At 42.2% G+C, this 14,616-nt stretch overlaps 1 protein-coding gene across 7 annotated transcripts in view; it reads right to left on the bottom strand.

The window, feature by feature from the left end:
- Positions 1–14,616, bottom strand: part of LOC126983309 (uncharacterized) — a 60,617-nt gene that overhangs the window by 10,861 nt on the left and 35,140 nt on the right. For all 7 annotated transcript variants that reach the window (XM_050835985.1, XM_050835989.1, XM_050835986.1 and 4 more), the window contains exon 3: positions 104–196. In XM_050835985.1, coding sequence (XP_050691942.1) covers positions 104–196 — 93 coding nt within the window. The remainder of the gene's footprint in view (positions 1–103; positions 197–14,616) is intronic.

Here is a 14,616-nt window from a genome sequence, read left to right as displayed (position 1 = left end):
TGCCACTCAAGGTGTGTGTGTGTGTGTGTGTGTGTGTGTGTGTGTGTGTGTGTGTGTGTGTGTGTGTGTGTGTGTGTGTGTGTGTTTGCAGGTCAACACGTACATGAGCTCTGGAACCTGGAGGAGTAGGATGTGCAGGTCACGTACACGTCGCCCTGACACACCTGCCACGGCCCGAAGGAACCCGACATGCCACCTGCAAGAAGGGAACAGGTAAGTACACACACCTGGACACATATGCACACAGGTAAAGGTCATTAACAACACCCCTCCCCCTTAAGAAATATCAAAGGATCTTGCTTATGATGTTATTTAGAACAGTACTACACTTTCTATTGATCTATTTACTCATACATTTGTTTATACACATACACACACGCACAGGTAACTAAAGAATCCTACCTAAGAAATATTATAGGTTTTTGTGTGTGTTGTTACTTATAGGTCACTACTATACTCTGTCTATCTATCTGTCTATCTATTTGTAAACTTACATGCTGACACAGGTAATCATAAAACCTCCTAAGACATACTAGCAGGATGCCGACAGACCGACTCTATCGGCGATCGAAATCTAGCCGACCGAGTCTGTCTGTCGACGAGGACTGGCCTGTCTCTGAGATGTGATATGATATGAGATGAGTGATATGTATAGTATTCGATAGTTATTTCCTCTCTCATACACTTGATACCCCAAAAAACAGGTCTTCTACGAGAGTGCCGCAAAACTATATACCAGACACTGTGTTAAAACCGAAAGAATAAGGAATGAGTGAAATCTAAAGGGCGGGAGAAAGAGAGGATGGACTCTGCTTTTACTGTTGTTATTGGGATATGTTTTGTGGACCGTTTTCATATTAATTCGTGAATTGGAATTTTCATACGTAAGTTTTAAACCGAAAAAGAGAGAGAGAGAGAGAGAGAGAGAGAGAGAGAAGTATGCGTGAAACCAGCTGACGAGTTATGGCGGATGTGAGATTGCTGATAATGGAACTCTCTCTCTCTCTCTCTCTCTCTAAGCGGGTTGACTCCTGCACACGTCACCGCGCTGCAGAACTATAAATAAGAGGAAGTGTCTGACTGTCTATCTGTCTGACTGTCTATCTGTCGGCCCAGTCACGTCTGAGCGGAGGGGAGGCATGAACGCGACAAGTGACTGTATTGGTGTGTGTGTGTGTGTGTGTGTGTGTGACCTATATTGCGTGGAAGTGGCGGTGGTGGTTGTGGTGATGGTGGTGGTGATGGTGGTGGTCACGTCTATAGCTCTTCTTATCCACCACTAACCACCATCATCATTCTTTACCACTATCAATCATCATCATCATCATCATCGCTAGTGGAGTCATGGGAGCCAGATTAGGACTAAGAATACACGCTGTTTTATGTAAGATATTTAAGGGTTTTGTAACTCTTCGCGTGTGTAGCGGTAAACAGACGTCAATTATGGAGGAATGCAGTACGAGAGGGGGAAAAAAAACGAGAAAAAACACTGCATTCATTAAACCTGTGTGTGTGAGAGAGAGAGAGAGAGAGAGAGAGAGAGAGAGAGTGCGCGTGTATTCTTTTACTATATGTGTTTGTATGTGTGTGTTTGTTTTCCTATATTTATTTGTGTGTGTCTGTGTGTGTGTGTGTGTGTGTGTGTGTGTGTGTGTGTCAACCCTGGGAGACAAATAGCCACAAAGACTAGCCAAGTTGAGCTCTTGTTTCCCTTCGCCACGTCAATCCCCGCACACAACAAACAAACAAATAAATAAATAAATAAGCAAATAAATCAAATGGCAGAACTTGTACTCTTTCACTATTTGTTATCATACTTCTCTTGTTTCCCTTCGTCGTATAAAAATGGCAGTGATGAAATAAAACGTGGAAATATGACGAAATAAACACTGCTATTAATATTACCAAGAGAAAAGGAACGCATCATATATTTTAGGCCGCCTGTGTTAAAGAGAGAGAGGAGATTTAGAAGTAGAGGAGGTAATATACTCGAATTAAATAACTCTTGAAACCTGCTATCAACATTAGAATAGAAAAAAGGACATCATGTATTTTAGGCCGCCTGTGTTAAAGAGAGAGAGGAGATTTAGAAGTAGAGGAGGTAATATACTCAAATTAAATAACTCTTCAAACCTGCTATCAATACTAAGAATAGAAAAAAGGACATCATGTATTTTAGGCCGCCTGTGTTGAAAAGGAGAGAAGACTTAGGAGTATAGGAGTTAATATTCTGGTTCCTACTCGAATTAAATAACTCTTCTAACTTACTTTCAATACTAAGAGGAGAAAAAAGGACGCATGTATTTTAGGCCTGTGATAAAGGAGAAGATTTAGGAGTAGAGTAGAGGAGTTAATATTCTGGTTCCTACTCGTATCGAACATCACAACTCTCCAAACTTGTAGTACTGAAACCTTAACATCATCATCCTCATCATAATCGGAGCCACTGAGTAATGTAGCCAGAACGCACTTGACACCTCATCATCATAATTATTTTCCCTGCCAAGTGCCAACACACACACGCACTTGAAGGCTTATCGTTGCCATCCGCAGCTCTCAAGCCTTGCAGACGGACAACACTTGAAACCCATCATCATATTTTCTCTGACACTGACACAAGACACTGCAGCCAACACACACGAGAAATCCGCATCACTTAAAATCAATTATTACGTTGTTTTTTTTGCTGGTACAAAGATCCGTATTCTCGAATGTTTGATAAGGTTTTCATAGGTTGTGGGTATTTTCATGGGTAGTTTTGTGAGCCTGATGATAGTTTGACATGGCTCCTGTATATAGACCCCTCTCTTTCTATCTTCCTTAAGTTTCATTCAACTATACTCCGGTTCCTCCCATCCGCATCACTTAAAATCAATCATCACTTTTTTTCGCTGGTACAAAGATCCGTATTTTCGAACGTTTGATAAGGCTTTCATACGCTGTGGGTATTTTCATGGGTAGTTTTGTGATCCTGGTGATAGTTTGACATGGCTCCTGTATATAGACCCCCTCCTTCCTGTCTTCCTTAAGCCTCTTTCAACTATCCTCCCATCCCATCCCTTATCTTCCTGTCTCCATTTCTTCATGAGGACGTTTTTTTCTTTCCTCCGCTCTCTTCATGACGGTGAAAAAAAACGCCCTTGAGAACCCATCTAATCTCAGTTGTGGCCTTTGAAAATGTTGATGATTGATTGATAGTTTATTGTTGCAAGTAAAGGAGAAGGGAGGATGTTTGTTGTGAGAGACGAGAACGCTTGAAAAATCTAGCCAAAACCACAAAGCACAGTAGCCAACACAAACTTAAAATCCATATCACTTAAAGCTTATCACCACTTTCTGTTGACTAGTATATATCAACCTTTAGCAAATATTAACAAATACAACACAATACAAATACATCCACACTCTCGCAGTCACATGGCACCGTAGCCAATACACTTTCCCTTCCCCTCGCAGTGATGCCAGAATAACAAGCAACCTGACTCTCACGCGGAGTAATGGCAACACCTTCGCTTGATCGCTGCGGCTGTCAAAATAATCTGAGCGCGGCCAAACACCTCCGGGTCGATATTCTGAGACCCTTCCACCATTCATGTCATCTACTTCCGAAGGCCAACATGGGGATTAATCGAATTTTTATGGGTGTTTTTCACGTTCATGGTATACAGATGAGGGGTCAAACTACCACCCGGGTCAAAAACTACCTCTAGAAATGCCCAATACCCCTACGAAAACCCTGTCATTTTTCATACGCTTCTGTCATCAATAAGCCTTCCTTCCCTCTTCTTTTTCTTCTTTCTAACGTTTCTTTCATCTCTCCTCCCATCCCTTCCTTTATCTTCCTTTCTCCACTTCTTCAAGGCGTCGTTTTGGTTTTCTTTCCTTCGCTCTCGTCATGAAACCTCCACTCCCTTACCCTTTAATTCATCAAGCTTTCCTTCCTTCAACCTTCCTTCCCTTCCTTCTTCTATCCTTCGTTTCGTAATCATTCTATTGTGTCTGCAGGAGCGGATGTCGTGTTCCCTTCTCCTTCCCCTCCTCCTCCTCCTCCTTCTCCTTCTCCTTCTTTCACGTCCGGTCATTACTTTGTTTGTCTGTGCGTTTAGGATTTGGCAACGATGCAGTGGAGGAGAACATGTCTCGCTTATTTATTTGTTTATTTACTCTAGTTTGCGTTACCTTGATGACCCTTCGCCTCTTCCAGATGACTCCATTAGTAACATCACCGCGGCGACCACTGAGCACGTTGATCAAAGCCATAAGGGAATGTCACCTTACATTCCACCTCTTAATCTGCTCCCGGTAACAGCTGAGCATCGCGTGTCAGTCATCCGCCAGTCTGTCACGCACACGCTCGTACACACACACACACACACACACACACACACACAGACAAACATACATATATTTACACCCACCCACTAACACACACACACCCAGCCTCCCCCCTCCCACCTACACACACACACACAAATGTAGGAAAAACACATACCGGCAAACAAACAGGAAAACACAAACACACACACACACACACACACACACACACACACACACACACACACACACACACACACACACACACACACACACACACACACAGAGTCATCAGGTATCTGGGCCACACAGGTGTTTTAATGGTTGACAGGCGGGCCATGCTACGCAGGTGTACCTTACCTGCGCCACACACACACACACACACACACACACACACACACACACACACACACACACACACACACACACACACACACACATCGCCACCTACCAATCTGTCTACCCTGATATGCTTGTCTACTTTTATTGAATTATTGAACAGCTTAACTTTCTCTTTCTCTTTCTCTTTCTCTTTCTCTTTCTCTTCTCTTCTCTTCTCTTCTCTTCTCTTCTCTTCTCTTCTCTTCTCTTTCTCTTCTCTTCTCTTCTCTTCTCTTCTCTTCTCTTCTCTTCTCTTCTCTTCTCTTCTCTTCTCTTCTCTTCTCTTCTCTTCTCTTCTCTTCTCTTCTCTTCTCTTCTCTTCTCTCTCTCTCTCTCTCTCTCTCTCTCTCTCTCTCTCTCTCTCTCTCTCTCTCTCTCTCTCTCTCTCTCTCTCTCTCTCTCTCTCTCTCTCTCTCCCCTCCCCCCTCCACCACCCCTTGACAACTCATGTACCCACAGCAACACACACACCTAGACACATTCCTTTCACTTTCTTTGCCGCTTGCATAAATACTACACATGTGATTCACCCTCATCCGCAAGCTCCATATATTCTGTCGTCTATTGAGGGTGCAACACTAGAGGGAAAACGATGCTATGATAGAGAAAGATGATAATGCTGATGATGATGAAGAAGGTAAAGGAGGAGAAGAATAAGTTCGGTTGCATGTGTGTCTCCTTGCTATTCGCCAGCCCAAATATAGCTCTCGGTCAGTCCGGTTCGGCCAGCCACACAGACAGACGTGCAGGCGTGTCGGAGAGAGGCGCAGACAGACAGACCATGGTGGGATATGTGGCGAGAGTTGAGCTGACGGGGGCAACAGCTGTGAGGACTGAAACTCAACGCGGCGCACTAAAATACCCGCAAAAGTAGGAGTTCTCTGTATGATACCCCGTTAAAAAGGGTGAATATGGGAGGTACTTTGCTATTCTTTCCTAGGTTGTTAATTAAGCGATATAAGAGAAAAGGACGGGGGCAACAGCTGTGAGGACTGAAATTCAACGCGGTGAACTATAATATTCCTCAAAAATAGGGACATTTCGTGGCCCAAAAACACCTATTTGACAAGGCTTTCGTAGGAGCTTCGGGGATTTCCTGGAGTAGTTTTATGACTCCGGTGGTAGTGTGACCCTTCCTCTGTACCCTGAACCTAAAGAAACACTCATTAGAACCCGACTGACCCCCTCTCACTGTATGATACCCCGTTAAAAAGAGTGAATATGTGAGGTACTTTGTCATTCGTAGGAGCTTGGGGAATTTCCTGGAGTAGTTTTATGACTCCGGTGGTAGTGTGACCCTTCCTCTGTACCCTGAACCTAAAGAAACACTCATTAGAACCCGACTGACCCCCTCTTTGACCTTCAGAAATAGCTGATGTAAGAAACCAAACTGTCTTATAATACCGACCTAGGAGTTCACTGTATGATACCCCGTTAAAATGGGTGAATATGAGAGGTACTTTGTTATTCTTCCCTGGGTTTTTAATTAAGCGATATAAGAGAAAGGAAAAGAAAAATAATGTGTTCCGTGGAGAAGAATTAACGACGGATTCTTTACAATACATCTTTGGCAATACATATGGGTCGGTATTTTCAGACGCTTCCACATCTCATATCAACTATTCCCAAAGGTCATAAAGGAGATTAATCGAGTTCCCATGCGTGTTTTATCCCTTTCATGGTATAGAAGCTTAATCAAAATACCACCTCTCCTCCCGAAACTGACTTCTCTTTCGGCCGCTTCTCTCTAAGCTTCATAGGGGCAGTAAGTAGCGGGCTTTATTTTCATTATCGTTTTTTTTTAAGCCCTTGAGCTGTCTCCTTTGCTGTAAAAAAAAAGGGGTCATATAACTACACCTGAAAATGCCCTCAACTCATACGAAAGCCTTGTCAGATGTGTGTGATTGAGGTCCACATAGTTAAGATTATAAGGTATCATATAGGAGTTTTTTTGGGGGGTACCAGACGGGTTTGGTGGTGTAGGTCATAGTTTTAAGAGGGTAAGGGCTGGGTAAGGGTATCCCCAAACACACGGCAGACGGGAACTGGTATATGTGCTTTTTAATATGCGCGGGAGAAGGAGAATGATGGGTAGGAAGAGGAGGATGCTGAGGAGGGGAAAGAGGAGAATGCTGAAGAAAGGAAAACAAGAAGCTAATTATGGTAATGACGATGATAATGGAGAAGAATAGGAAGACAAAGAGTGGTATTAGTATTGTGTAGTGGTGGGAGGAAGAGGAAGAGGAAGAGGAGGAGGAGAATGATGAAGAAGAAACAAGAAACTGAATATGATAAAGACAATGATAATGATATTGATGAAGAATAGGAAAAAAGAGATTAGAATTAGTATTAGGAGAAGGAGGAGGAGGAGGAGAATGATGATGAAGAAGAAACAAGAAACTGAATATGATAAGGACAATGATAATGATATTGATGAAGAATAGGAAAAAAGAGATTAGAATTAGTATTAGGAGAAGGAGGAGGAGGAGGAGGAGGAGGAGGAGAATGATGAAGAAGAAGAAACAAGAAACTGAATATGATATAGACAATGATGATATTAATGAAGAATAGGAAAAAGACGGTTAGAATTAGTATTAGGAGAAGAAGAAGGAGGAGGAGGAGGAGGAGGAGGAGGAGGAGGAGGAGGAGGAGGAGGAGGAGGAGGAGGAAAATGATGAAGAAAAAGAAACAAGAAACTGAATATGTTAAAGACAATGATGATGATATTGATGAAGAACAGGAAAAAGATTAAAATTAGTATTAGTATTAAGAGGAGGAGAAGGAAAACAAAGGAGACGAATTCTACATCTATAAATACACACAATATTCGTTCTTCGGTGTAAAATTAAAGTACAAAAAAGACGAAGGCGATCAAGTACTACGCATACGATATAGAACGCCACATCCGCTTCACCCGCGTGTCTGTCTGTCTGTTCAAAGGTTGCATTCTAGAAGTCTATTGTGACGTAAGAAATCTCCCTCTCCCTCTCTCTCTCTCTCTCTCTCTCTCTCTCTCTCTCTCTCTCTCTCTCTCTCTCTTGAATCGAGGAGGAGCTAGAAGGAAGAAAAAGAGCCATAAAAAATAAGAGAGAGAGAGAGAGAGAGAGAGAGAGAGAGAGAGAGAGAGAGAGAGAGCATATTACCTAATCATCCTAATTCTATATCATCATTATCATCATCATACATAATCTGGTGTTGATGGAGTGGTCATAAGCAACACAAATGACAACCTATTAATTACCTTCACACACACACACACACACACACACACACACACACACAGGTACACATCCACGTACACACACATACACACCCACCACAAAAACTTACACGCCAGGTATGATGAAGGACACACACACGCCTGTACACCTGGATATACCTGTCCGCGCACACCTTGATGGCCGGGTTCCCGCGTGCTCGTCACCTGCCCACTTTTACCTGTTCATAATTAGCGACATGTTCTTCTCTGATTCACCTATTGGACACAGGTAAGAACATAAGAACGTAGACTGGAATTTATCTCTCCGTTTATTTACTTTTTTTTTTCTATTTCATTTACCTGTTCTTAATTGGTTACCTGGGCTCTTTCTTCCTTTTCCTGTTCTCTCTCGTACATCGTCATAGGTACTCGTCATAGGCAACTCGTCATAGGCAACTCGTCATAGGCAAAAAACAAGAGGATTTTTTTTTTTTTTTACAAGGAAGGCGGCGGCTGAAACGCAAAGAAACAAAAGGAAACAAAAATTTTCTTCGCTGTCCGCTGCTTCTTTCTCTGGATAGTTGCATAGAAAGTAACAGTAACGTGAGATCAGTGTTTTTCTTTTAATATTTTAAGTGAGCGGTTTGTCCCGCGTCCTGTGAATCTAACCCCACCTGATCACTGTCCATGAATTTATCTAATCTATTTTTGAATGTGACTATTGTATTGGCACTCACCACATGACTGCCCAGCCTGTTCCACTCATCTACCACTCAGAGGAAACAAAAATTTTCCTCGCTATCTGCTGCTCCTTTCTCTGGATAGTTGCATAGAAAGTGACAGTAACAGGAGATCAGTGTTTTTTTTATATATTTTTAGTGAGTGGTTTGTCCCGCGTCCCGCATTAAACTCATAAATGTATCGGTTCTATAATATATACGCATCAACTCCTATCCCTGGTGCTCCCCCCTCTTCCCCTCACAGGACACGGATGTAACAGGTAACGAGGTAATTATTCTAACATATTTTCCCTCTTCTTCTTTTTATTTGTGGTTGACCTCGCTATCCGCATCTCATAACTGCAGGGATTTGTGGCTTATACGCATTTACGCTTGGCTACGTGGTTCCCCTCACTTGATACGCCTGGGACAGTGAAGGAAGATAGTGTTTGTTGTTCCCCTTAAAATATATGAAATTAATAGTAAAGAAATAGAGCATTTACACCTCGGGCAAGAAGTGGATTCAGCTATACTTTATACACATTTACTCTTGGTTATAAAGCTCCTCTCTATCTTGTCTTTTAACTTTTTCCTTTTTGTTTTCCATCTTTCATTTTTGCACCGATTTTTACGCAGTTTGCCTCTTTCCTATCAGTTCCTTTGGCAAGATGTAGATTCGGAGGGTACAGCCGTTTGGGACGAGACATTATTTTCTTTTCTTTTAGCGTTTTCCTTTTCCTCGTGGCTCACCTTATGTTCCCCCTATCACACCTGCATTGATTTTTACGCAGTTTGCCTCTTTCTTATCAGTCCTAGAGGGTATAGCCGTTAGGGACGAAACTTAGGCTGGTATTTTAAGACAGTTTCGTTTCACACATCAGCTATTTCTAAAGGTCAAAGAGAGGGTCAGTCGGGTTCTAATGAGGGTTCCTTTAGGTTCATGGTACAGAAGAAGGGTCAAACTACCACCAGGGTCATATGGGTCAGTCGGGTTGTAATGAGGGTTCCTTTAGGTTCACGGTACAGAAGAAGGGTCAAACTACCACCAGGGTCATATGGGTCAGTCGGGTTGTAATGAGAGTTCCTTTAGGTTCATGGTACAGAAGAAGGGTCAAACTACCACCAGGGTCATATAACTACTCCTGGAAATGCCCACAACTCCTACGAAAGTCTGGTCAAATTTGTGTTCTTGGGCGACGCAATGTTTCATACACGACCCTCTATTATATTCCTTCCCCTCATCATGAAGGAGCCAGAGAGTCGCTCATCACAGTCCTTCCTCACTGTTCATTTCTGCGTCACCTCGCCTTCCGCCTCTCAAAACGTCGACTCAAGCTTATATACGCCACCAAACCTGTTCCCCGCCAAGGACACAGACTTAGGCGGCACAGTGATGGGAAAAAAAGTGTTTACTGTTTGTGTCTGTTTTTGTGTTCTGCTTCTATTTGTGGGTCTGTCTCGCGTGCGTCTCACCTTCGCTAGACACACCCCACACACACACATCTACGCATTCACACCTACGCATTCTTGTCACCTGAACCCCACCTATGCTGTGCTATATGCGTGACAATGGCGTTTAAGAATCACATTTATCTATTACCACTTTATCTATTACTATACACTATCTATCGCTGTGTTATCTATCGTTCAATATATCCATTATCTCTTATTTACCTCTACTCTGCGTGTCCTTACCTGCCCGGGTTCGTAATTAGCGTCATACCATTTCTCTTTTTCGCTCCCAGATTTGACTGGTAAGAATAACAGATTAGGATCTTTATATACCTGCGTTGGTGTGCTACCCTGTGTTTACCTGCCTCTCGCTGTGTCATTACCTGGGCGGGCTTGTAATTATCGGCACCTCTATTCTCTTATTTGTCGCAGGTAGGGTAATTTGTCACAGGTAGGGTAATTCGTCACAGGTAGGGTAATTTGACATAAGTAAGGTAATTTGTCAGATGTTTTATAGATAGTAGTGAAGAGGAAGCGTTAGTTTGAACCTATCCCTTTTACCTGTGACCTTATTTTTAATCTCTCCTCTGCCATTAAGAGTAAGATATTTTTGTCAAAGGTTTTATAGATAGCAGTGAAGAGAAAGCATCAATTTTAACCTACTCTTCTTACCTGTTACCTCATTTCTAATCTCTCCTCTGCCATTAAGAGTAAGATATTTTTGTCAAAGGTTTTATAGTTAGTAATGTAGAGGAAGCGTCAGTTTGAACCTTTCCTTTTTACCTGTGACCTTATTTTTAACCTCTCCTCTGCCATTAAGAGTAAGATATTTTTGTCAGGTGTTTTATAGATAGCAGTGAAGAGAAAGCATCAATTTTAACCTACTTTTTTTTACCTGTTACCTCAGACTTAACCTCTCCTCGACCATCTCACCTGTACTGCCATATAATTAGTGTCATACCTGTGTTCTTGTCTAGTTAAGAATTCCACAGGTAATAATGGGAGATAATAAGGATCATCTTCACCATAATTAAGTGCTACCTTCTATTAACCTTCAAAATGCCACTGTAACTAACTCTATGATTTTACCTGTGCATTTGTCTCGTTAAGAATTCCACAGGTAATAATGGGAGGTAATACGGATCATCTTTTCCATGTATCTACGTAGTAACTTCAACCTTCAAGACGCTACTGTTACTAATTCGGACTATGAACTTACCTGTGCTCTTCTCTAATTAAGAATTCCACAGGTAACAATGGGAGGTAATACGGATCATCTTTTCCATGTATCTACGTAGTAACTTTAACCTTCAAGACGCCTCTATAGCTGAGTCAGAGCATTCTATTTTTTCTTTTTATTTTTTCTGCCTTACCTTTTGGAGTTTACAGGAAAAGCGTGATGCGGCATTTTTCCTTTTCTTTTCCTCTTTGTGTACACCGTGTTTGGCCTTGAACTGTCTCCCTAAGAGTAACAATAGGATCATTGTTTTGCCCTCGAGTTGCTTCCTTTGCTGTAAAAAAAATAATGCTCATCCTGTCTTAAACGTGTATACCTATGCCTGCAAATTTGATGGTTTCGTAATCAAAACGTTCTGGGAAATTAGACTTTTTTATGCTTAATTGAATATTCTCCTCCATTACACAGGACTTGTAATTACTGCTTCACCTGAAATTGCACACCTGAGTTTTATAATTGAGTGAACTTTCTTCCTAAAAACCCGTAGAAGGATATAAGAATGGACTTTTCTTTTTGTTTTTTGTTCTTTTCTGCCCATGAGTTACTTTCTTTGCTGTAAAAATATGCTACTCAACCTGTCTTAAACGCGTCTTGTAATCTGTTTAGCTACACTTACGTAATTAGGCCGTTCTGAGAAATTAGACTTTTTTTTGCTTAATTGAATATCCTCCTCCATTACACACGCCTGATAATCACTTCTCCACCTGTAACTGCACACCTGAGTTTTATAATAAGGTGGGTTTCCTTCCTAAAGAGATTGAGGTACACTGAAAAGCCGTATTAGGAAACAAGAATGACTTTTTGTTTAATTGAATACACCTCCAGTCTTGCACCTGCTCTGTAATCCGTTTCACCAATAATCACACATCTGAGGGTTATAATTGATTTTGTTTCCGCAGGTGACTTGAAATACATAAATAAGGCGTGGCAGAAGTTAGATTGTCTTTTGTTTCACTGAATATCGTCCACCATTACACACGTTTTGTAAAGTTGGAAAGTTTCGTTTAGTCGGCGCAACATCTGTGGTCATATGCCGGAGAGAGACAGAAGGGGAAGGAATTATAGGAGAAGGAAACAGACCCCAGGAGACGGAACACAACCCCCGATTAATACCCGGTACCCATTCACTGCTGGGTGGACAGGGGCGCAGGGTATCGGAAAAGCCGCCCAAATTTTTCACTCCGCCCGGGAATCGAACCCGGGCTCTCTCCTTTTCTTCCTTTAAACATGTGTAAGTCTCGGGGCAGCTTTACGCCAGTTTCTCTGCTTTTCCGTTTTCCTTTTTATCCTTTTTTTACGGCACAGGAAACAGCTCCAGGGGAAAAAAAAGGAAACAATAATGAAAATAAAAAAGCCCGCTACTCACTGCTCCTATAATAAGCGTTCAGAGGAGTGCCCGAAAGATGAGTCAAACACGTAATCCTTGTTCCACTTATGCCTGCAAAACTTCAAACTACAATTACGTCATTTTTCTTTATTAAGCAGGAAACAATTGCGTAAGTCATTAAAGAGAGCAAGAACGGCCTTCGCTTAGTGTAATACCCCAATCCTTGACTCATGGCCTCTCCGCTTCATGACTCACCCATACTTTCACACCTGAGGGATATAATTAGCGCCAGGTATCCCATTATTAACAACGTATTTTACAGGCGACAATGCGGGGCGGGGGACACCTTCACTATTTTTACCTGTAGTCTGCACTGAATCCCACACGTCACACCTGCATTTAAATACCTGAGTCACGTGATGGGGCGCCTTTGTGTTGTATAGAGTGGCAACAGACGGAGAATGGAAGTGTTTTAATCTGTTCTATTGTCCTAATTATCCTGCGCTCATAAATTCTTCCGTGTTCAGCGCCTTAATGAATAAATATGTCTCGTGTGAAGGAAGAATGAATGTAAAAAGTTAGCGGATAATGAGTGTTTTAATCTGTTTTTTGATCATTATTCTGCGCTCATTTGCCTAAAGCTCCATAAATTCTTCCCTGTTCAGCGCCTTAAAAATAAATATATCTCGTGTGAAGAAAGAATAAATGTATAAATGAATGATAACACGAAAAATACGGAATGAAAATAAAAAAATAATGAAAATAAGAATGAGAATAAGACGAAGAATGAAAGTGAGACGAGGAATGACAGTGAGACGAGGAATGACAGTGAGACGAGGAATGACAGTGAGACGAGGAATGACAGTGAGACGAGGAATGACAGTGAGACGAGGAATGACAGTGAGACGAGGAATGACAGTGAGACGAGGAATGACAGTGAGACGAGGAATGAAAGTTAGACAAGAGAGGCGAGAGAGGTGTTTTAAGGGGCTTTTACACTGGGCAAATTTTCCGTGAATCTTCAGTCAAACCACAATTTCCGCTGGCGTGGTTCTCCTTTGTTTCTTGTTATTGCTGCTGATGATGATGGTGAGTAATACCGTCATCCTCCTGTATCTATTTTCTGTATCTGGGTCTGGGCATCTGTTTCCGCTACCCTCCTTGTTAGTGTTTGTCTTATCAGATGTTTACGACTCTTGTATATTTGTTACCCTCCTTGTTAGTGTTTGTCTTATCAGATGTTCACGACTGTGCTGTTATGGTCATTCCTCTGTTTGCTTGTCTGCTGGGTCCCGACACCAAGGAACTCTACCGTAGCTTTGGAAGATCGTGGACACGTCAGAAAACCACGGAAATATGAGAACCACGCCAGCGGGAATCGTGGTTTGACTGAAGATCCACGGAAACTTTGCCCAGTGTAATAGCCCCTCAAGAATGCCGGACTAAGCTACATTCTTCTCGCTATGGTCAGAAACTTCACGCGGCGGGGTTCAGGTTAGGCAATGTGAACGACGCACTCGCTCGCCCCTCCCGCGCCAGCCCCGACTTGTCAGCCTTGAGAAGTAAGGAGAGGAATGCGAGAAACTCAGGTGTGAGAGTTCTGAGACACCTGGAGGCGACCGAGTTATTAGCGTCAACCAAGTGAAATAGACCGTCATTGAAAGTGGTGCCGCAGGAGGAGAAGAAGAAGAAGAAGAAGAAGAAGAAGAAGAAGAAGAAGAAGAAGAAGAGGAGGAAAGGGAGAGGGGAGGGAAGATACTGAGAGAGAAAGGAAGAGAGGAAGACGAAAAAGGAAACAAATAAGAGAGAAAGGGTTACCAGAGAGAGAGAGAGAGAGAGAGAGAGAGAGAGAGAGAGAGAGAGAGAGAGGTATCATAAACTATATTCGTGGAAGACTTTCATAAAAAAAATAATAATAATCTGGGTTTTGATATAATTTGGCTTGTCTTTCGTGTAGATAACGACTGAGGAGGAGGAGGAGGAGGAG

Source organism: Eriocheir sinensis, chromosome 53 (assembly GCF_024679095.1).
Source record: "Eriocheir sinensis breed Jianghai 21 chromosome 53, ASM2467909v1, whole genome shotgun sequence".
Lineage (NCBI taxonomy): Eukaryota > Metazoa > Arthropoda > Malacostraca > Decapoda > Varunidae > Eriocheir > Eriocheir sinensis.
The sequence above is the reverse complement of the archived record's forward strand: the minus strand, read 5'-3'. Positions and strand labels throughout refer to the sequence as shown.